General features: G+C 41.8%; 1 protein-coding gene across 1 annotated transcript in view; it reads right to left on the bottom strand.

Annotated features, from left to right (window-relative positions):
* GRIN2A (glutamate ionotropic receptor NMDA type subunit 2A) overlaps positions 1–24,569 on the bottom strand; it is a gene marked incomplete at both ends in the record, with an annotated part of 369,440 nt that overhangs the window by 5,527 nt on the left and 339,344 nt on the right. Inside the window, one exon of the mRNA XM_081255266.1 lies at positions 3,329–3,567. Within this exon, the coding sequence (XP_081111392.1) occupies positions 3,329–3,567 (239 nt within the window). The remainder of the gene's footprint in view (positions 1–3,328; positions 3,568–24,569) is intronic.

Below are 24,569 nucleotides of genomic sequence, written 5' to 3'. Positions count from 1 at the left end.
CCCTATCTGCCCTCCCTGCTTGTCACCTCACCTCTCTCTCCTCACGCTAGTATGAGCACACAGCGCCCATTTGATCGAAGCTGCAGGTTTGCTCTGGAAAGCCACTGCAGCTTTCTGATTAGATAAGTTGCCTAAACCCTACCTCAGGAGCCAAATCCCTGGGCTGGAGTTTCTTTCTTCCTTGCAGAGTTCTTTCTTTCCTCCTCCCTATTATTCATAGATTCCGGCTACCTTTTATGGGTGGTGGACATAAGATGCCCTCTCGGCCCTATAATGGGCTCAGATGAAATTAGCATTGAAGACTCAATGTGCCGTTCCAGACAGTTTGCTCTGTTCCACCCCCCGCCCCCTTTCTCACTGGGGCGATACTGTCCTCCTTGGTTCCTTGGTGCCTGGGCCTGGTCCCTAAAGTGTCTGCTATGGTCTGCATGTTTGTGTACCCCACCTCCCAATTCATACGCGGAGATCCTAGTCCCAAAGGTGATGGTATTAGTGGTAGGTAGCTGCTTATGTCATGAGGTCCAAGGTGGGGCCTTGGGAGGAGCCCTCCTGAATGGGATAAGTGCTCTTGTAAAAGAGACCCCACAGAGCTCCCTCATCCCTTCAACACAAGGGGAAATCTGCAACCCAGAACAGGGTCCTCACCCGACCACACTGGCACCCTGATCTCGGACTTCCAGCCCCCAGAACTGTAAGCAATACATTTCTATTGTTGATAAAGCACCCAGTCTGTGGTATTTTGTTATAGCAGCCCGAATGGACTAAGACAGTATCTGACTTCTATTCTGTCGGTTCCCATTGTGGGTCAGCCAGAAGTTGCTGCAAGCTCTCCTCTGGGCTCGTTGGGAAGATGCCACGGTTTCCACCTCCCTGGTCTCTGGCTTTGCTACATCTCCCATTCCTCACATCTCTGGAGACAACCGAGGTGGTTCTTTATTGCTGGTGACAGTGAATATTTTTTTCAACATGAAAGGGACAGCATTGCGGAGAGAAAACAAAAGTTAAGAGCATCCCACAGAAGAGAGGACATGTTTTTGTAAGTCGTAATAAACAAAGGCCACAGCTGTGGGAGAAACTTGGTTCTAATGTAAAATAAATGACTCTGTGAACTCTGACCTTCACCCTTGGCCGTGCCAGGAGGGCAGGCATCTGAGGTTTGCATTTGTGTCCCATGGGACATGGGGTCCTCTCTCCTCTAGGGATGGGGAGACAGAAGTTCCAGTTCCAGCTTGTCAAGCCACAACACAGCAATGCTGTGCCCAGTCCCCCCTTCACCCCCGTCCCTCAAGATGCTTGGAATGGGAGTGAGGGATTTAGTCCATTTCTCATAGTGACAATCCTGTTAACTTGGCTTCTTTAGTGATATCTCGGACAGAGGGAACACTTGCAAAAACAAGCAGGATTTACAAGTAAAGGCAATAGCGTGCATTTGCTCATGGCAATCTCAGAATCATTTGGATATGGAAAGCCTTTAGTAACTGGTGAAGAGAATTAGCTTAAAGTTGGCTTAATACCTAGCTATATACATGCATGTTGTTACTTTTAAGCAATGTGTGTTTAGAGGCCATCAAGCTAATTAGGAAATATGTATTTGCATAGAACTCAAGTTTAGAGTGCCACTGAATGGAGAAAATAAATCCTCCTGACTAAGCCCGTGTGTACCTTCTGGATCTCTTAAAACCACCAAATACTAAGAATACACAAGTTCCTCTTTAGATGATTATTTCATTTACATTAGCATATAAAATTAGATGTTTCTAACCACATATTTTTCACCATGTTTCAAATCCTAATTTGTTAAACTCTTTCAGAGTAAAAAAATTCCAAGGTGAGTAAACGGAAGAAATAGGTAGATAAATAGATGGATGGATAGATGGATAGATGGATGGATGAATGGATGGATGGACAGATGGATAGATGGATGGATGGATGATTGACTGATTGCCAGGTGGATAGATAATGTTACACTGTGTTGGAAGATAAGTGAACGATATGTACGTATGTGCTTTTATTGTGATGCAAGGAAGTGAGTAGCTTGTATTTAAAAAGTAAAAATATATATGATATGTGTTGTGTGCACATACATGTTGTGTAGTATGATTTGTACCAAATCTTGTGTTGCTTGTATTTGATGTTTGTTGCTTGTGTAAGAGTGTGGGCTCTGGCTGCTGCTACACCACCTGGAGTCAAATCCTGGCTCCAGCAAGGCTGTGTGGTGTTGGGTAATTCCTCTAATCTCATAAATTTGAGTTTCCCCAATTCTGGGCCAATATCAGTACCTACCTCACAGAATTGGTTTGTAGGTTAAATGAAATGATGAGTATAAATTGCTTATATGGTGCCAGGGACATATATGTACCTACAAATATAAGCATTTTCCACAACTGTCATCGTTATTGATGAATTATGACATGTGTACCTGTTTATGGCCACACACACGCCATATTGTGCAGCATGTAATGAGGTTTCCGTGGCTTGAAAGTGAGTGCACTTACTACAGCGCGTGTATTCTGTGCTGTGGTTTATGTCGTGTTGAATGTATATTTTGTTTCCTGTTTGTTTGATGTGTGTGCATTTTCTCGTGGTTCTTCATGCCTGTGTTTCATTTCAGGCTCTGTTACATCGTACACGCTTTTGTGGTTTGTTAGCTGCGTTCACACACACAACATGGCTTTGCACGTAGATTTCGTTTTGTCACACGTGATCTGTTGGAATGCATGCAAACATCGTAACATCCTACACAGGACTTTTAATGATGTCCTAGAGCATATCTGGGTGCTCATGAGGGAGGCCACAGACCGGCTGTGTTTGGCCCATGTGTTTTTCTAGTTGTTAATGGAATTAGTTACTAGTATTTAAAAGTTGAAAGTTTTCACATATAATCAGATGACTGCTTTCTCTTTTAAAAACTGGAAGACCTGATAAGACTGGCCCTGCCTTCCGCTAAAACCATACTCAGCAGGAGTGGAGGATGACTGCCCCCTTTGGGTGTGGCGGGTTTTACGCAGTCTGTCTTAGTTCTCCACATTCTCCATTGTTCCCCCTCCCTTTGACACCAGGGTTCAGCTGCTATTTTTAATTTCACTTCTGCTATTTTTCTCACACCCGGCCTGCCTTACCTATTCACCTTCCATCTCTAGCTTACATCTGGCTTATGAACACAGAAACTGGTGCCCTTCCGACAAATCCAAGAAGGGTTGATGGGTGAGGGGAGGGTGTGGAAACACCACACCCCCACACAGGAGTCAAGAATCCCTGATTCTCTGGAAGCCCTGTGCTTTTCTGGACCTGCCTGCCGCAGAGGGAGGTAGCCGCCAGGGGTACTGACCCTGCTGATGGAGAAGAGCAGGCCCGGCCTGTCAGAGCACAGGCCCGTGAAGCAGAAGCGCAGCTTCCAGTAGAAGAGGTGTTCCCAGATGAAGGTGATGAGGCTGAGGGCCATGGCAGCCGCCAGCATGTAGAACACACCCGCCATGTTGTCGACATCCAGCTGGCTGCTCATCACCTCGTTCTTCTCGTTGTGGCAGATCCCCGTGAGCCACAGGGTCTCCAGCTCTTCCATCTCCCCTGGACAGAAGACAAAAGCCACAGGCAGTAAGGAGCAGGGCATGCACTGTGGGGCGGATACCCCTGCATTTGGGACAGACACGTGTGATTTACAGCTGTGCAACCTCAATGAGCGTGACTGAGCTCTCCTGGTCTGCGTTCACTCACTTGCAGGGTGAAGATGATGACAACACCACCTATGTAATATCGTTGTAGGAGGATGAAGTGAGATCACGTATAGAGAGAACTTGGCACAGTCCCTGTCTTTTTTTTTTTTTCTTGGTCATCATTATGTTCTTCCCACCCAGCTTTTCTCTATCCCTGGCCCCAATACCCACCCAAGCCTGGAACAGGACATGGGATAAGCTGGCCGAAGCCTACATTAGAAAGACTTGCATTCCCATTCTGACTTCGTCATATACTAGCTGTGTGACTTCAGAGCCACAGTGATCCTGTCTGTGAAATGGGTATTATAATAGTGTATACTCCCTCGAGTTCTAGGGAGGATATGAGCTCACATATGCAAAATTCCTAAATGTAGTGCCTGGCTCATGGTAAGTTCTCCTAAATAGGAGCCTTCATGGGTTGTTGTAAAGGAAGTGCCTAGCACAGTGCCTGGTACACAGTTGTCCTCAAATATATTTGTTTCTTCTTTCCTCTTCCTTTAGAACATCCAAGATTATTCCAAAAAGTCACCCCAAGTAGTGCACTTAGGGCACAAAGTGTTCCTTGAAAAGAAACATCCCAGTCGGCTCTGAATGGCCCCTTGCAGACTAAACACCTCCCCACTTCAGTAGGCAGCTGAAGAAGCAGGTGGGGTTTGCAATGGAAAAAAAAAAAAGTAGGCACGGTTGGCATTATTTTATTTCTCTTTTATGCACATTTTATCCAGTTGTCATTTAGGAGCAAATTCTCTGGTCTAAATGTCTAGTAATTATACTAACTGTCTAGCAATTCACTAGACTATGATTCAGGTCTTTAAAAATTATCCTTCAAAAACAGTGAAAATCAAGGAAGATGCATAGAATGTTAAATGAACAGTATGACTATATTGTATATACATATGATGTCTAAGACATAAAAGATGTATGGGATTAAGAAATACAAACTACTCTGCATAAAATATATAAACAACAAGGATATATGGTACAGCACAGGGAAATATAGCCATTATTTTGTAATAACTTGAGGTGGAGTATAATCCATAAAGATATTGAATCACTATGTCGTACAATTTAAACTAATATTGTAAATCAACTATACTTCAATAAAAAACACTTGCAGAGGGATGCGGCGGGCGTGGTCTGGAGCCAGGAAGTCGCAGCTGCTGCCGCCGCTGCCGCCGCTGCCGCCGTGATGTGCACAGGTCCTCGCCCGGGTGTTCATTCCGCAGCCTGTCAGGTGACCGGTGTTGCGGCCACTGCAGCCGCCCGCAGGACCCCTGGGCACGGAGTATGCACCACCTTGGTGCCTAGTCCCTGAGGCAGGGACGTCCTGGCCCAGAAAAGAACGCTGTTTAGGTGCGGCCTAACCGCCTAAGTGAGGCACTGAAGCTGCCTGGGAAAGGTCAAGGCCCGCGTTGCCGAGCTTGGGCTCAGAGCCCTGGATTTGTTTGGGTTAGTGGAGATTATAAAAAAGCAAGAACTGGGGCGTCCCTGGTGGCGCAGTGGTTGAGAGTCCGCCTGCCGATGCAGGGGACGCGGGTTCATGCCCCGGTCCAGGAAGATCCCACATGCCGTGGAGCGGCTGGGCCTGTGAGCCATGGCCACTGGGCCTGTGCGTCCGGAGCCTGTGCTCCGCAGCGGGAGAGGCCACAACGGTGAGAGGCCCGCGTACCACAAAAAAAAAAAAAAAAAAAAAAGCAAAAACTGGTGAGGATAGAGACCAATGCTAGCAGGAATACAGGGAAAGAAAAAATCTCATGCACAGTTGCTGGAGAAATAAGAAAAGGGAGGCATAAAGACGGTTAGAAACTTGTCCTAAGCCAGTTAGCTCAAAAGTGGAAGAGCTAGGATTCAAATCCAGAGAACTGTCCACTTCAGACTGCATTCTGGGAGAAAGTAGTATAATTTACAAAAGGAGAAATGAGATAACACATCGTTTCCTAGAAGAGCATTTACCAATTCCCAGTCTGTGGTGCTTAACTCCCTGCGGGATCTTGGTTCCCAGGCCAGAGGTTGGGCCCAAGCTCCTGTGGTCGGAGCTCTGAGTCCAAACTGCTGGACTAACAGAGAACCTCAGACTCCAGGGAATATCAGTTGGAGTGGGGCTTCCCGGAGGTCCTCATCTCAGCACCAAGACCCAGCTCTATCCAACTGCCTGCAAACTCCAGTGCTGGACAGCTCAGGCCAAACAACCAGTGAAACAGGAATGTAGCACCACACATCAAAAAAAAAAAAAAAAAAAAAAGAAACAACAAAAAAATATGTTACGGATGAAGGAGCAAGGTAAAAACCTACAAGACCAAATAAATAAAGACAAAATAGGCAACCCACCTGAAAAAGAATTCAGAGTAATTATAGTAAAGATGATCCAAAATCTCGGAAACAGAATGGAGAAAATACAAGAAACATTTAACAAGGATCTAGAAGAACTAAAGAGCAAACAAACAGTGATGAACAACACAAGTACTGAAATTAAAAATACTCTACAAGGGGGCTTCCCTGGTGGCGCAGTGGTTGACAGTCCGCCTGCAGATGCAGGGGACACAGGTTTGTGTCCCGGTCCGGGAAGATCCCACATGCCGTGGAGCGGCTAGGCCCGTGAGCCATGGCTGCTGAGTCTGTGCGTCCGGAGCCTGTGCTCCACAATGGGAGAGGCCACAACAGTGAGAGGCCCGCGTACTGCGAAAAAAAAAAAAACAACTCTACAAGGAATCAGTAACAGAATAACTGAGGCAGAAGAATGGATAAGTGAGCTGGAAGATAAAATGGTGGAAATAACTGCCAGGGAGCAGAATAAAGAAAAAAGAATGAAAAGAATTGAGGACAGTCTCAGAGACCTCTGGGGCAACACTAAACGTACCAACATTCGAATTATAGGGGTCCCAGAAGAAGAAGAGAAAACAAAAGGGTCTGAGAAAATATTTGAAGAGATTATAGTCCAAAACTTCCCTAACATGGGAAAGGAAATAGTCAATCAAGTCCAGGAAAAACCCAAAGAGAAACATGCCGAGACACATATTAATCAAACTATCAAAAATTAAAAACTAGGAAAAAATGTTAAAAGCAGTAAGGGGAAAGCAACAAATAACACAAGGGAATCCCCATAAGGTCAACAGCTGATTTTTCAGCAGAAACTCTGAAAGCCAGAAAGGAGTGGCAGGACATATTTAAAGTGATGAAAGGGAAAAACCTACAACCAAGATTAGTCTACCCAGCAAGGATCTCTTTCAGATTTGATGGAGAAATTAAAACCTTTACAGGTAAGCAAAAGTTAAGAGAATTCAGCACCACCAAACCAGCTTTACAACAAATGCTAAAGGAACTTCTCTAGGCAGGAAACACAAGAGAAGGAAAAGACCTACAAAAACAAACCCAAAACAATTAAGAAAATGGTAACAGGAACATACATATCAATAATTACCTTAAATGTAAATGGATTAAATGCTCCAACCAAAAGACATAGACTGGCTGAATGGATACAAAAACAAGACCCATACAAATGCTGTCTACAAGAGACCCACTTCAGACCTAGAGACACATACAGACTGAAAGTGAGGGGATGGAAAAAGTTATTCCATGTAAATGGAAATCAAAAGAAAGCTGGAGTAGCAATTCTCATATCAGACAAAATAGACTTTAAAATAAAGACTATTACAAGAGACAAAGAAGGACACTACATAATGATCAAGGGATCAATCCAAGAAGAAGGTATAACAATTTTAAATATTTATGCACCCAACATAGGAGTACCTCAATACATAAGGCAAATGCTAAAAGCCATAAAAGGGGAAATCGATAGTAACACAATAGTAGGGGACTTTAACACCCCACTTTCACCAATGGACAGATCATCCAAAATGAAAATAAATAAGGAAACGCAAGCTTTAAATAACACATTAAACGAGATGGACTTAACAGATATTTATAGGACATTCCAACCAAAAACAACAGAATACACTTTCTTCTCAAGTGCTCGTGGAACATTCTCGAGGATAGAGCATATCTTGGGTCACAAATCAAGCCTTGGTAAATTTAAGAAAATTGAAGTCATGTTAAGTATCTTTTCCAACCACAACTCTATGAGACTAGATATCGACTACAGGAAAAAAACAGTAAAAAATAGAAACACATGGAGGTTAAACAATTCATTACTAAATAGCCAAGAGATCACTGAAGAAATCAAAGAGGAAATCAAAAAATACCTAGAAACAAATGACAATGAAAACACAATGACCCAAAACCTATGGAATGCAGCAAAAGCAGTCCTAAGAGGGAAGTTTACAGCAATACAATCCTACCTCAAGAAACAAGAAAAATCTCAAATAAACAACCTAACCTTACACCTAAAGCAATGAGAGAAAGAAGAACAAAAACCCCCCAAACTTAGCAGGAGGAAAGAAATCATAAAGATCAGATCAGAAATAAATGAAAAAGAAATGAAGGAAATGATAGCAAAGAACAATAAAACTAAAAGCTGGTTCTTTGAGAAGATAACAAAATTGATAAACCATTACCCAGAGTCATCAAGAAATAAAGGAAGAAGATTCAAATCAATAGAATTAGAAATGAAAAAGAAGTAACAACTGACACTGCAGAAACACAAAGGATCATGAGAGATTACTACAAGCAACTATATGCCAATAAAATCGACAACCTGGAAGAAATGGACAAATTCTTAGAAAAGCACAACCTTCTGAGACTGAACCAGGAAGAAATAGAAAATATAAACAGACCAATCACAAGCACTGAAATTGAAACTGCGATTAAAAATCTTCCAACAAACAGAAGCCCAGGACCAGATGGTTTCACAGGTAAATTCTGTCAAACATTTAGGGAAGAGCTAACATGTATCCTTCTCAAACTCTTCCAAAATATAGCAGAGGAACACTTCCATACTCCTTCTACAAGGCTACCATCACCCTGATACCAAAACCAGACAAAGATGTCACAAAAAAAGAAAACTACAGGCCACTATCTCAGATGAACATAGATGCAAAAATCCTCAACAAAATAGTAGCAAACAGAATCCAACAGCACATTAAAAGGATATTACATCATGATCAAGTGTGATTTATCCCAGGAAGGCAAGGATTATTCAATATATACAAATCAATCAATGTGATACAGCATATTAACAAATTGAAGGATAAAAACCATATGATAATCTCAATAGATGCAGAAAAAGCTTCTGACAAAATTCAACACCCATTTATGATAAAAACTCTCCAGAAAGTAGGCATAGAGGGAACCAAACCTACCTCAACATAATAAAGGCCATATATGACAAACCTGCAGCCAACATCGTTCTCAATGTTGATAAACTGAAACCATTTCCTCTAAGATCTGGAACAAGACAAGGTTGCCCACTCTCACCGCTATTATTCAATATAGTTTTGGAAGTTTTAGCCATAGCAATCAGAGAAGAAAAAGAAATAAAAGGAATCCAAATTGGAAAAGAAGTGAAACTGTCACTGTTTGCAGATGACACGATACTATACATAGAGAATCCTAAAAATGCCACCAGAAAACTACTAGAGATAATCAATGAATTTGGTAAAGTTGCAGGATACAAAATTAATGCACAGAAATCTCTTGCATTCCTATACACTAATGATGAAAAATCTGAAAGAGAAATTAAGGAAACACTCCCATTTACCATTGCAACAAAAAGAATAAAATATCTAGGAATAAACCTACCTAGGGAGACAAAAGACCTGTATGCAGAAAACTATAAGACACTGATGAAAGAAATTAAAGATGATACAAACAGGTGGAGAGATATACTATGTTCTTGGATTGGAAGAATCAACACTGTGAAAATGACTATACTACCCAAAGCAATCTATAGATTCAATGCAATCCCTATCAAACTACCAATGGCATTTTTCACAGAACTAGAACAAAAAATTTCACAATTTGTATGGAAACACAAAAGACCCTGAATAACCAAAACAATCTTGAGAAAGAAAAACGGAGCTGGAGGAATCAGGCTCCTGGACTTCAGACTATACTACAAAGTTACAGTAGTCAAGACAGTATGGTACTGGCACAAAAACAGAAATATGGATCAATGGAACAGGATAGAAAGCCCAGAGATAAACCCACACACATATGATCACCTTATCTTTGATAAACGAGGCAAGAGTAAACAATGGAGAAAAGATGGCCTCTTCATTAAGTGGTGCTGGGAAACCTGGACAGCTACATGTAAAAGAATGAAATTAGAACGCTCCCTAACACCATACACAAAAATAAACTCAAAATGGATTAAAGACCTACATGTAAGGCCAGACACTATAAAACTCTTAGAGGAAAACATAGGCAGAACACTCTATGACATAAATCACAGCAAGATCCTTTTTGACCCACCTCCTAGAGAAATGGAAGTAAAAACAAAAATAAACAAATGGGACCTAATGAAACTTAAAAGCTTTTGAACAGCAAGGGAAACCATAAACAATATGAAAAGACAACCCTCAGAATGGGAGAAAATATTTGCAAATGAAGCAACTGACAAAGGATTAATCTCCAAAATATATAAGCGGCTCATGCAGCTCAATATCAAAGAAACAAACAACTGAATCCAAAAATGGGCAGAAGACCTAAACAGACATTTCTCCAAAGATACACAGATTGCCAACAAACACATGAAAGGATCCTCAACATCATTAATCATTAGAGAAATGCAAATCAAAACTACAATGAGATATCATCTCACACCAGTCAGAATGGCCATCATCAAAACATCTACGAACAATAAATGCTGGAGAGGGTGTGGAGAAAAGGTAACCCTCTTGCACTGTTGGTGGGAATGTCAACTGATACAGCCACTATGGAGAACAGTATGGAGGTTCCTTAAAAAACTAAAAATAGAACTACCATATGACCCAGCAATCCCATTACTGAGCATATACCCTGAGAAAACCATACTTCAAAAAGAGTCATGTACCACAATATGCATTGCAGCACTATTTACAATAACCAGGACATGAGAGCAACCTAAGTGTCCATCGACAGACAAATGGATAAAGAAGATATGGCATATATATACAATGGAATATTACTCAGCCATAAAAAGAAACGAAATTGAGTTATTTGTAGTGAGGTGGACGGACCTAGAGTCTGTCATACAGAGTGAAGCAAGTCAGAAAGAGAAAAACAAATACTGTATGCTAACACATATATATGGAATCTAAAAAAAAACAAAAGGTTCTGATGAACCTAGGGGCAGGACAGGAATAAAGGCACAGACGTGGAGTTGGACTCGAGGACACGGGGAGGGGAAGGGTAAGCTGGGACGAAGTGAGAGAGTAGCATTGACATATATACACTACCAAATGTAAGATAGATAGCTAGTGGGAAGCAGCTGCATAGCACAGGGAGATCAGCTCGGTGCTTTGTGACCACCTAGAGGGGTGGGATAGGGAGGGTGGGAGGGAGACGCAAGAGGGAGGGGATATGGGGATATACATATGCATATAGCTGATTCACTTTGTTATACAGCAGGAACTGACACAACACTGTAAAGCAATTATACTCCAATAAAGATGTAAAAAAAAAAAAAAACCCTGCAGAGAAAATAAAGGAAATACTCAAAATGTTTGATTTTCTTTTGAAGTTAGTAATCATAATTATTGGTTTCACATTGCTCTCTTTTTTAGGTTTTGTAAAATTTGTGTATATTGCTTTTGGTTTGTTCTCAGTCTTGAATGATTCGGCTGAACACAGAAATCTAAGTTGACAATTATTTTTCCTTGACCTTTTGAAGATGTTATTAAGCGTCCTTCTGATCTGGACTGTAATTGTTGAGAAGTCAGCTCATAATCTATTTGTCATTATTTTCTATGCAATCTGTATTTTCTCTCTAATTGCTTTTGAGAATTTCATTTTGTCTTTGGTGTGGAATCTAGGTGTGAATGTTTTTATTTGTTCTGCTCTGGACTCAGTGTGACTCAGTGTGATTCTTCAATCTGATGATTCATAACTTTAATTCTGCAAAAATTTCATCCATTGTTGCTTCAGCTCTTAACTCTCCCCATCTTACTTTCTTTTAAGTTAATAGACTTTATTTTTTAGAATAGCTTTATATTTAGAGAAAAACGGAGCAGAAAGTACAGAGAGTTCCCATACCCTCCCTCTTTCCATTTCCTTTCTTTTCCCTTATTAACATCTGGCATTGATGTGGCACATTTTTATAATTTATGAACCAAATACATTATTATTAACTTACGTGTACAGTTTACATTAGGGTTCAGTCTTTGTGCTGTACAGTTCTGTGGGTTTTGCCAATGCTTAATGACATGTATCCACCATTACAGCATCATACAGAACAGTTTCAGTGCCCTAAACATCCCCTGGGCTCCAGCTGTTCATCCCTCCTCACCCCTCATTCCAACTCCTGGCAACCACTGATCTTTTAACTGTCTCTATAGTTTTACCTTTTCCAAACATCATATAGTTGGAACCATATAGTATGTAGCCTTTTCAGACAGGCTTCTTTCTCTTAACAAGATGCATTTAAGGCTCCTCTATATGTTTCCCTGGCTTGATAGATTTTTTTTTTTTAATCTCTGAACCATATTGCATTGCATGGATGTATAGTTTGTTTACCCATTCACTTACTGAAGGACATCTCAGTTGTTTCAAAGTCTGGGCAATTATGAACAAAGTTCTATAGGCATTCATGTTCAGGATTCTGTGTGGACGTAAGTTTTCAACTCATTTGGGTAAGTACCTAGTGGCATTACTGATGGATTGTATGGTAAGACTTTGTTCAGCCTTGTAGAAACCTGCCAAACTGTCTTCCAAAGTGACTGCACCATTTTACATTCCCACCAGCAATGAATGAGGTTCCTGTTCATGTGACACATCCTCACCAGCATTGATTATGTGTCAGTGTTTTGGATTTTGACCATTCCAATAAGGTGTGTAGTGGTATCACATTGTTTTAATTTTCAGTTCCCTAATGACACATGATAATCCTATCTTTTCTTCTTCTGAAATTGTTTAAACTATTCTAGATCTTCTCATTGTATCTTCCAGGTTATTAACTCCGTTTTCATATTTTCCATTTCTTTATTGTTCCATCCTGCAGTTAGCTGATTCCCACAGATCTATTTTCCAGTTCATGAATTCCTTCATTAGTAATATTTGGCTTTATGTTTTTTTAATCTATTTTAATTGTGACATTCATCTGGCTCTTTTAAAATTCTGCCTATTGTTTTTATCATAAAGTCCTACTCTTTTGTTATGACTTTAAAAACTTTTATACATTTAATAATTTCACACCTACATTCTTTCAGATTATTCTCAGCCCCACACCCCATCCCTGCCCCCTTAGTTCTTGGGATTCTGATTCTTCTGTTTGCTGTGCATGCTGACTTTCATGGTGGATTACTTTCTCGTGGTATTTGTAACTTTTGACTATGAGCTAATCTTCAGCAGAGCTGTTCTCCCCCTAAACCCCATGGGACTCCCAAGCATCCTGGGCTACATGTAGGCATGTCCCTACAGAGGGGTTCTGGGTTTGCTTCTGCCATGGTTCCAGGGCCCTTCAAAGTACCAGTTTTCATATAAAATAAATTTTACTGTAATTACTGCACCATTTAAGTAATATACACTTAGATCTCCATACTCATTGGGTTTTAATTTCTCACTCAGCTTCAAATGGATGGCAAGCTCCTTGTACTTTCTTTGCTTTGATGGACAGTTCTTTCTAGTCTCCTTTTCCTGGACTCATTGACTCATTGACAGTCTCAGATTTATGCAGTGGTATCATTTTCTACCCTCCTTGCACAGTTCAGGGTCCCCACGTGGATATTAAAGCCCCAGGCTCCATCCCTACTGCCTGTATCCCTGTAGGCACCTCAGCTGAAACATACCAAGAGAATATCCCATTCCCCTCTGTTTCTGACACCTAAGGATTTCTCTTTCTTTTGACTTTGGCTGTGCGTTGTGGGCTTGTGTGTGTGTGTGTGTGTGTGTGTGTGTGTGTGCGTGCGCGTGCACACCTACAATTCTGCATTTTTATGCGTTTGTAGCATGAAGGGGGCCCACATCAGTTTTCCACTGTGCCACCACCCTTTGTACGAGTATAACTTTTGTAATAATGATTTTTTAAAAGCATGCATATTTACAGGAGAAAAAATAGGAAATGTATCCTCTTATAAATTCTTCACCCACAAGGAAGGGTGCTGGTTGATCAGTGGTGCAGGCAAAGAGGTGGGAAGGGATATCTTGATTTCAATTCCTTTCCTTTCAACAGCCTGCAGTGCTTTCATATAGTCACAAATGTCCTGGGACACTCGGAATATGACCTCACTCTCCACCCAACACCACAATTGACTCGTCCAAATTCGCTGCCCACTGTGTGCTTCAAGATATACATGATGGCTTCCTCCTCGCCCCAAAACACCGATGCCATCCCTCCCAAAATACTACATGCTGTTGACCTTCTCCCTCCCTTTGGAGTTTGTGAGGACTCAAAAATGGGTCTTTTCACCACATTTTCTCAAATTCCCAGCAAGTCTTCCCTTTGGTGTTGTCCCAAAGAGAGCCAGGTTTGGATGCCTATAACAGGGTCAGTCTCAGTAGAAGGAACATCATTTTGATTTCTTTCAGGATGTAAATATAAATATCTTTCCTCTGCGCTTTGTGCAAACACCTCTGCACACCTCGGCACAAACACCCAGGCCCACGTCCCGAAAGGGAAGCAAACACACATTTCTCAACACCAGTTACAACCTGTTCCAATCATTTTCCAGCCGTTCATTTCCTGCCTCGTGGCCTTTTCTACTAGTGCACTGAACTGTAGTTCAAATACTTTCTGATTTCGTTTTTAGTTTACTCAAGTATATTGTAATCTCCTTGAGGGAGATCAGGGACCACGTTTTTTGATTTTGATATTTCTCATGGCCTGCAGCACGTAGTAAGCATTGGATCCATATTTTCTGTTCCTGTTTCTTTCCTTATATCTCCAGGCTTCAATTGGGCAGCATTGCAAAAAAAAAAAAAAAGGTCAGATATGTTGGGTGAGTTTTTCTGCCACATAAATAGAGGAGATTGGACTTCCGGGTAAGATGGCAGAAGAGTAAGACGCGGAGATCACCTTCCTCCCCACGGATACACCAGAAATACAGCTACACGTGGAACAACTCCTACAGAACACCTACTGAATGCTGGCAGAAGACCCCAGACCTCCCAAAAGGCAAGAAACTCCCCACATACCTGGGTAGGGCAAAGCGGAGAGATTCCCGCACAGAAGATCGGTGCCGAGCGGCACTCACCCGCCCGAGAGGCTTGTCTGCTCGACCGCCAGGGCGGGCGGCGCTGGAAGCTGAGGCTCGGGCTTCGGTCAGAGCGCAGGGAAAGGACTGGGGCTGGCGGCAAGAACTCAGCCTGAAGGGGGCTAATGTGCCACAGCTAGCCGGCAGGGAGTCCGGGGAAACTCTGGAGCTGCCGAAGAGGCAAGAGACTTTTTCTTCCCTCTTGGTTTCCTGGTGCGCGAGGAGAGGGGATTAAGAGCGCTGCTTAAAGGGGCTCCACAGACGGGCGCGAGTCACGACTGAAAGCGCGGAGCCCAGTGACGGGCGTGGGACACTGGGGCTGCTGCCGCCGCCAAGAAGCCTGTGTGCGAGCGCAGGTCACTGTCCACACCGCCCTTCCGGGAGCCTGTGCAGCCCGCCACTGCCGGGGTCCCGGGATCCAGGGGCGGCTTCCCTGGGAGAACGCACGGCGCGCCTCGGGCTGGTGCAACGTCACGCCGAACTCTGCCGCGGCAGGCTCGCCCCGCACTCCGTGCCCCTCCCTCCCGCCCGGCCTGAGTGAGCCAGAGTCCCCGAAGAGGCTGCTCCTTTAACCCTGTCCTGTCTGAGCGAAGAACAGACGCCCTCCGGCGACCTACACGCAGAGGCGGGGCCAAATCCAAAGCTGAGACCCAGGAGCTGTGAGAACAAAGAAGAGAAAGGGAAACCTCTCCCAGCAGCCTCAGAAGCAGCGGATTAAAGCTCCACAATCAACATGATGTACCCTGCATCTGTGGAATACATGAATAGACAACAAATCATCCCAAATTGAGGAGCCAGGAGTCAGTGCTGTGCCTCTGAGGTGGGAGAGCCAACTTCAGGACACTGGTCCACAAGAGACCTCCCAGCTCCACATAATATCAAACGGCAAAAATCTTCCAGAGATCTCCATCTCAACACCAGCACCCAGCTTCACTCAACGACCAGCAAGCTACAGTGCTGGACACCCTATGCCAAACAACTAGCAAGACAGGAACACAACGCCACCCATTAGCAGAGAGGTGGCCTAAAATCATAAAAAGTCCGCAGACACCCCAAAACACACCACCAGACGTGGACCTGCCCACCAGAAAGACAAGATCCAGCCTCATTCACCAGAACACAGGCACTAGTACCTTCCACCAGGAAGCCTACACAACCCACTAAACCAACCTTAGCCACTGGGGACAGACACCAAAAACAACGGGAACTACGAACCTGCAGCCTGCAAAAAGGAGACCCCAAACACAGTAACATAAGCAAAATGAGAAGACAGAAAAACACACAGCAGGAGAAGGAACAAGATAAAAACCCACCAGACCTAACAAATGAAGACGTAATAGGCAGTCTACCTGAAAAAGAATTCAGAATAATGATGGTAAAGATGATCCAAGATTCTATTTCCCAGATCCAAAATCTTGGAAATAGAATAGACAAAATGCAAGAAACAGTTAACAAGGACCTAGAAGAACTAAAGATGAATCAAGCATCGATTAAAAACACAATACATGAAATAAAAAATACTTTAGATGGGATCAATAGCAGAATAACTGAGGCAGAAGAACGGATAAGTGAGGTGGAAGATAAAATAGTGGAAATAACTGCTGCAGAGCAAAATAAAGAAAAAAGAATGAAAAGAACAGAGGACAGTCTCAGAGACCTCTGGGACAACATTAAACGCACCAACATTCGAATTATAGGGGTTCCAGAAGAAGAAGAGAAAAAGAAAGGGACTGAGAAAATATTTGAAGAGATTATAGTTGAAAACTTCCCTAATATGGGAAAGGAAATAGTAAATCAAGTCCAGGAAGCACAGAGAGTCCCATACAGAATAAATCCAAGGAGAAATACGCCAAGACACATATTAATCAAACTGTCAAAAATTAAACACAAAGAAATCATATTAAAAGCAGCAAGGCAAAAACAACAAATAACACACAAGGGAATCCCCATCAGGATAACAGCTGATCTCTCAGCAGAAACTCTACAAGCCAGAAGGGAGTGGCAGGACATAATTAAAGTGATGAAGGAGAAAAACCTGCAACCAAGATTACTCTACCCAGCAAGGATCTCATTCAGATTTGATGGAGAAATTAAAACGTTTACAGACAAGCAAAAGCTGAGAGAGTTCAGCACCACCAAACCAGCTTTACAACAAATGCTAAAGGAACTTCTCTAGGCAAGAAACACAACAGAAGGAAAAGACCTACAATAACGAACCCAAAACAATTAAGAAAATGGGAACAGGAACATACATATCGATAATTACCTTAAATGTAAATGGACTAAATGCTCCCACCAAAAGACACAGATTGGCTGAATGGATACAAAAACAAGACCCATATATATGCTGTCTACAAGAGACCCACTTCAGACCTAGAGACACATACAGACTGAAAGTAAGGGGATGGGAAAAGATATTCCATGCAAATGGAAACCAAAAGAAAGCTGGAGTAGCAATTCTCATATCAGACAAAATAGACTTTAAAATAAAGACTACTAGAAGAGACAAAGAAGGACACTACATAATGATCAAGGGATCGATCCAAGAAGAAGATATAACAATTGTAAATATTTATGCACCCAACATAGGAGCACCTCAATACATAAGGCAAATACTAACAGCCATAAAAGGAGAAATCGACAGTAACACAATCATAGTAGGGGACTTTAACACCCCACTTTCACCAATGGACAGATCTTCCAAAATGAAACTAAATAAGGAAACACAAGCTTTAAATGATACATTAAACAAGATGGACTTAATTGATATTTATAGGACATTCCATCCAAAAACAACAGAATACACATTTTTCTCAAGTGCTCATGGAACATTCTCCAGGATAGATCATATCTTGGGTCACAAATCAAGCCTTGGTAAATTTAAGAAAATTGAAATTGTATCAAGTGTCTTTTCTGACCACAATGCTATGAGACTAGATATCAATTACAGGAAAAGAGCTGTAAAAAATACAAACACATGGAGGCTAAACAATACACTACTTAATAACGAAGTGATCACTGAAGAAATCAAAGAGGAAATTAAAAAATACCTAGAAACAAATGACAATGGAGACACGACGACCCAAAACCTATGGGATGCAGCAAAAGCAGTTCTAAGAGGGAAGTTTATAGCAATACAATCCCACCTTAAGAAACAGGAAACATCTCGAATAAACAACCTAACCTTGCACCTAAAGCAATTAGAGAAAGAAGAACAAAAACACCCCAAAGTTAGCAGAAGGAAAGAAATCATAAAGATCAGATCAGAAATAAATGAAAAAGAAATGAAGGAAACGATAGCAAAGATCAATAAAACTAAAAGCTGGTTCTTTGAGAAGATAAACAAAATTGATAAACCATTAGCCAGACTCATCAAGAAAAGAAGGGAGAAGACTCAAATCAATAGAATTAGAAATGAAAAAGGAGAAGTAACAACTGACACTGCAGAAATACAAAAGATCATGAGAGATTACTACAAGCAACTCTATGCCCATAAAATGGACAACCTGGAAGAGATGGACAAATTCTTAGAAATGCACAACCTGCCAAGACTGACTCAGGAAGAAATAGAAAATATGAATAGACCAATCACAAGCACTGAAATTGAAACTGTGATTAAAAATCTTCCATCAAACAAAAGCCCAGGACCAGATGGCTTCACAGGCGAATTCTATCAAACATTTAGAGAAGAGCTAACACCCATCCTTCTCAAACTCTTCCAAACAATATCAGAGGAAGGAACACTCCCAAACTCATTCTACGAGGCCACCATCACCTTGATACCAAAACCAGGCAAGGATGTCACAAAGAAAGAAAACTACAGGCCAATATCACTGATGAACATAGATGCAAAAATCCTCAACAAAATACTAGCAAACAGAATCCAACAGCACATTAAAACAATCATACACCATGATCAAGTGGGGTTTATTCCAGGAATGCAAGGATTCTTCAATATACGCAAATCAATCAATGTGATACACCATATTAACAAGTTGAAGGAGAAAAACCATATGATCATCTCAATAGATGCAGAGAAAGCTTTCGACAAAATTCAACACCCATTTATGATAAAAACCCTGCAGAAAGTAGGCATAGAGGGAACTTTCCTCAACATCATAAAGGCCATATATGACAAACCCACAGCCAACATTGTCCTCAATGGTGAAAAACTGAAACCATTTCCACTAAGATCAGGAACAAGACAAGGCTGCCCACTCTCACCACTCTTATTCAACATAGTTTTGGAAGTTTTAGCCACAGCAATCAGAGAAGAAAAGGAAATAAAAGGAATCCAAATCGGAAAAGAAGAAGTAAAGCTGTCACTGTTTGCAGATGACATGATACTATACATAGAGAATCCTAAAGATGCTACCGAAAAACTACTAGAGCTAATCAATGAATTTGGTAAAGTTGCCGGATACAAAATTAATGCACAGAAATCTCTGGCATTCCTATATACTAATGATGAAAAATCTGAAAGTGAAATCAAGGAAACACTCCCATTTACCACTGCAACAAAAAGAATAAAATATCTAGGAATAAACCTACCTAAGGAGACAAAAGACCTGTATGCAGAAAATTATAAGACACTGATGAAAGAAATTAAAGATGATACAAATAGATGGAGAGATATACCATGCTCCTGGATTGGAAGAATCAATATTGTGAAAATGACTCTACTACCCAAAGCAATCTACAGATTCAATGCAATCCCTATCAAACTACCACTGGCATTTTTCACAGAACTAGAACAAAAAATTTCAAAATTTGTTTGGAAAAACAAAAGACCCCGAATAGCCAAAGCAATCTTGAGAACGAAAAACGGAGCTGGAGGAATCAGGCTCCCTGACTTCAGACTATACTACAAAGCTACAGTAATTAAGACAGTCTGGTACTGGCATAAAAACAGAAAGATAGATCAGTGGATCAGGATAGAAAGCCCAGAGATAAACCCACGCACATATGGCCAACTTATCTTTGATAAAGGAGGCAGGAATGTACAGTGGAGAAAGGACAGCCTCTTCAATAAGTGGTGCTGGGAAAACTGGACAGGGACATGTAAAAGTTTGAGATTAGATCATTCCCTAACACCATACACAAAAGTAAGCTCAAAATGGATTAAAGACTTAAATGTAAGGCCAGAAACTATCCAACTCTTAGAGGAAAACATAGGTAGAACACTCTGACATAAATCACAGCAAGATCCTTTTGGACCCACCTCCTAGAGAAATGGAAATAAAAACAAAGATAAACAAATGGGACCTAATGAAACTTCAAAGCTTTTGCACAGCAAAGGAAACCATAAACAAGACCAAAAGACAACCCTCAGAATGGGAGAAAATATTTGCAAATGAAGCAACTGACAAAGGATTAATCTCCAAAATTTATAAACAGCTCATGCAGCTCAATAGCAAAAAAACAAACAACCCAATCCAAAAATGGGCAGAAGACTTAAATAGGCATTTCTCCAAAGAAGATATACAGACTGCCAACAAACACATGAAAGAATGCTCAACATCATTCATCATTAGAGAAATGCAAATCAAAACTACAATGAGATATCATCTCACACCAGTCAGAATGGCCATCATCAAGAAATCTAGAAACAATAAATGCTGGAGAGGGTGTGGAAAAAAGGGAACACTCTTGCACTGCTGGTGGGAATGTGAATTGGTACAGCCACTATGGAGAACAGTATGGAGGTTCCTTAAAAAACTAAAAATAGAACTACCATATGACCCAGCAATCCCACTACTAGGCATATACCCTGAGAAAACCATAATTCCAAAAGAGACATGTACCAAAATGTTCATTGCAGCTCTATTCACAATAGCCCGGAGCTGGAAACAACCGAAGTGTCCATCATCGGATGAATGGATAAAGAAGATGTGGCACATATATACAATGGAATATTACTCAGCCATAAAAAGAAACGAAACTGAGCTATTTGTAATGAGGTGGATAGACCTAGAGTCTGTCATACAGAGTGAAGTAAGTCAGAAAGAGAAATACAAATACCGTATGCTAACACATATATACGGAATTTAAAAAAAAAAAAAAGTCATGAAGGACCTAGGGGCAAAACGGGAATAAAGACACAGACCTACTTGAGAATGGACTTGAGGATATGGGGAGGGGGAAGGGTAAGCTGTGACAAAGCAAAAGAGAGGCATGGACATATATACACTACCAAACGTAAGGTAGATAGATAGTGGGAAGCAGCCACAGAGCACAGGGAGATCAGCTCGGTGCTTTGTGACCGCCTGGAGGGGTGGGATGGGGAGGGTGGGAGGGAGGGAGATGCATGAGGAAAGGGATGTGGGAACAGATGTATATGTATGACTGATTCACTTTGTTATAAAGCAGAAACTAATTAAAAAAATTTTAAAAATAAATAAATAAATAAATAAATAGAGGAGATAACAGAGCAAAAGGGAACTTGCAGTGGCTTGAGAGAAAAAGGCTGGGAAGTCTGCATGTCCTCAGCTAAGGAGAAGAAGCAAATGTCATTTTTTTCCAGGAAGCAGCCCTGTGCTGCTCTTTCCATGTCCGTTTCTCCCATTACAAAGAGGCCATGATCTTTGTCAATGTGATCTTATGAAGTGGAGCCGGTAAATGGGAAAATTAAACGTCTTTCCTGAAGCAGACTGATTCTTGCTGGGAAGACAAACGCTAAAGGTGCTCCTGGGGGCAGAGGGAGCCTGCACAGCTTTGGGTTTGCAGCCAGGGCCATACTGTCTTTCTCTCTCCAGCAGACAGCATTATCTATCCACTCACAAGGTCGAAGCCATGGGTTTCATATTTGAAAAAAAGGAAGATTCAAATAGACATCATCCAGCAAATCACAGGAAAGAATGTTTCAGGTAGAAAACACTAGAATAAACTACAAAAGGGAGTACCCTTCCCTGAAGGGTTTAGGGAGTGTGTCGAATCTTCCCGTAAGGTCTAGACAGTGACAGGAGGTAGAATTAGGGTCAGACTGCCTGCAATCAATTCGCCTTCAACACTCACTACCCATTTGATCTTGGTTCCGATACTCTGATTCTCTATCCATCCACTCAACCATTCGTTTACCTATTTTTCTAGTCTTTTAGTTAACAGTTACATAAATTCTATTCTGCTTCAGGCACTATACTAGAGTTTTCACAGATTAACCCAGGCAGCCCTCATATCAACGTAATGTGGCTGGTGTCACTGTCCCACCCATTTTACAGATGAGGCACAGAGAGGTTAAGGAACTTGCTCAGTCTCTCTGAGCTCCAGGTCTAACATCTACCAAATGCAACACAACAGTATTTACCTATAGGAGTTTTGTTGGAATTAAGCGAGGTTGCATGCATACATTGCACCTGGCACACCTTGATTACTCAGTATGTATCCCTGGAGAGAGCTTTATTTCCTGCCTGAAGCCAGGGAACTGGTGGGTGGAGTAGATCACATACCCCTCCCTGAGCCCTTCCCGTTCATGGAGTCTATGATTCCAAGAATGCACATCCAGAGAGAAGGCTTAGCTCTCCAATAAGAACTTGCTATGTCCAAAGTCAGAGAAATCAGTTCCTTCTCTGCCTTCAGACTCATCCTCTGCGCTTCCAGAGGGACTGCAGTTGTCTTTCAGATTAGATTTCATTCTATTCTGCGAGGCTGTCTGAGTGCTAAGGGGATTGCTTCGGGAAAGGATTTTATAGCATGCAATGTGACTAGCCTTCAGACAAACTGCCTCAGCATTCCTCCCCCGAGGTCGGTTGTAAAAAGTCCATTTTGAACCTGTACCCCTTAGGTTTTGTCCAAGGCCTGAGAATTTGCTGAAATACATCTTCTAAAATCAGCCCACACATATACCCTTGCAGGCACACATCTACATTTTTTTTTTCTTGGTTTCTGGCCAAAGCCCCTGACCCTAGGCAGTGATGGTATGGAAAGAAACTGTGTGTGGTTTTGAGAAGCTGGGTTTGATGTTCTGTTTCATTCCTAGTTGAGGAAGCGAATGCTTTGGGGGTCTCTGAGGACCTCACTGGGTTGTGCCTTACTCCCTCCCTCATTCATTCACTCACTCGTTCATCCATTGAAAAAAGAACATTACTAAATAAAGCACCTAGTGTGATGTCGGCATCTCTGTATTTTCACAGAGATGAATAACACATAGTCTTTGGCCTCTACCAGCTCAGAGTCCTGCTGGAGAGACAGTCATGCAAACCAGTAGTTATGGCAAAATGAGACGACTGAATTTGCATAGGGCTGGAGGTAGCAAGAAACATGGCATGTTTTGCCATCAGAGGATGGTTCAAAATTTGGGAGAAGAAAGAAGCCATCAAAGGAGAGGCCTGAAGGGCAGGAGCCAGATGGCAAAGGACTCAGCTTTTGTGCTAAAGGATCTGAGGTGTCCTGGGAACAGTGGAGCCATTGGATGAGACCAGCTGTATGCCTGGTAGACCCAAGATTCTTCACTTGCTGTCCATGTTTTTGCAGTCCTGGCCTGTGATTGGAAACCACGTGTAAGATTGGCTGTTACAAGACATGGAAGCAACCTAAATGTCCATTGACAGATGAATGGATAAAGAAGATGTGGTGAATACTACTCAGACATTGAAAAGAATGAAATAATGCCATTTGTAGCAACATGGATGGATCTAGAGATTATCATACTGAGTGAAATAAGTCAGACAGAGAAAGAGAGATATCGAATGATATCCTTTATATGCGGAATCTAAAAAGAAATGATACAAATGAATTTACTTACAAAACAGAAATAGACTCACAGACTTAGAGAACAAACTTATGGTTACCAGGAGGGAAGAATGGGGGGAAGGGATAGTCAGGGAGTTTGGGATCGACATGTACACACTGCTATATTTAAAACGGATAACCAACAAGGACCTACTGTATAGCATGGGGAACTCTGCTCAATATTAGGCGGCAGTCTGGATGGGAAGGGAGTTTGGGGGAGAATGGATGCATGTGTATGTATGGCTGAGTCCTTCTGCTGTGCACCTGAAACTATCACAACATTGTTAATTGGCTATACTCTGATATAAAATAAAAAGTTAAAAAAAAAAGATTGGCTGTTACAGGTGGGTGAGGAATGGCAAATTTGAACAATGGTGCTATAGTGTGCAAGAAGGTCACCAGTAAATTCTATCCCAGTGATACAGGTCTGTCAGGGTCCTCCCCTGGTCTCAGAGGCAGGCAGTACAGGCAGACTAAACTCTCCTGCTCCCAGGCTTTGAAGTGACTGGGAGAAAGTCACCTGTAAGAAATTGCTGATGAGGATCCATTGTAAACTGTTATTAATATCACCACCACCCATAACAATTTACTCTAGATCTACCAGTTGCATGGTATAGTGCTGAAAACTTGGCAATGGCTATCTTTGGGGTCCAGCTCAGAGGTCTCCATCTCCAGGAAGTCTTCCCTGAATGCACAGGGATGTGAGTATGAGACTATGTTTTCTCCTTCCATGACATCTTGGATATCTCCTCAATAGAGAACCTGTCACACTGGAATATAACTGCCACTTGCTTCTAAGTTCTCCCCATTGGGAGATGAGTTTATTCAGGGTGGGGATCTTGTCTTA

Source organism: Mesoplodon bidens, assembly GCF_964165515.1.
Source record: "Mesoplodon bidens genome assembly, chromosome: 15".
Lineage (NCBI taxonomy): Eukaryota > Metazoa > Chordata > Mammalia > Artiodactyla > Ziphiidae > Mesoplodon > Mesoplodon bidens.
This window is presented reverse-complemented; position numbering and strand designations above follow the sequence as displayed.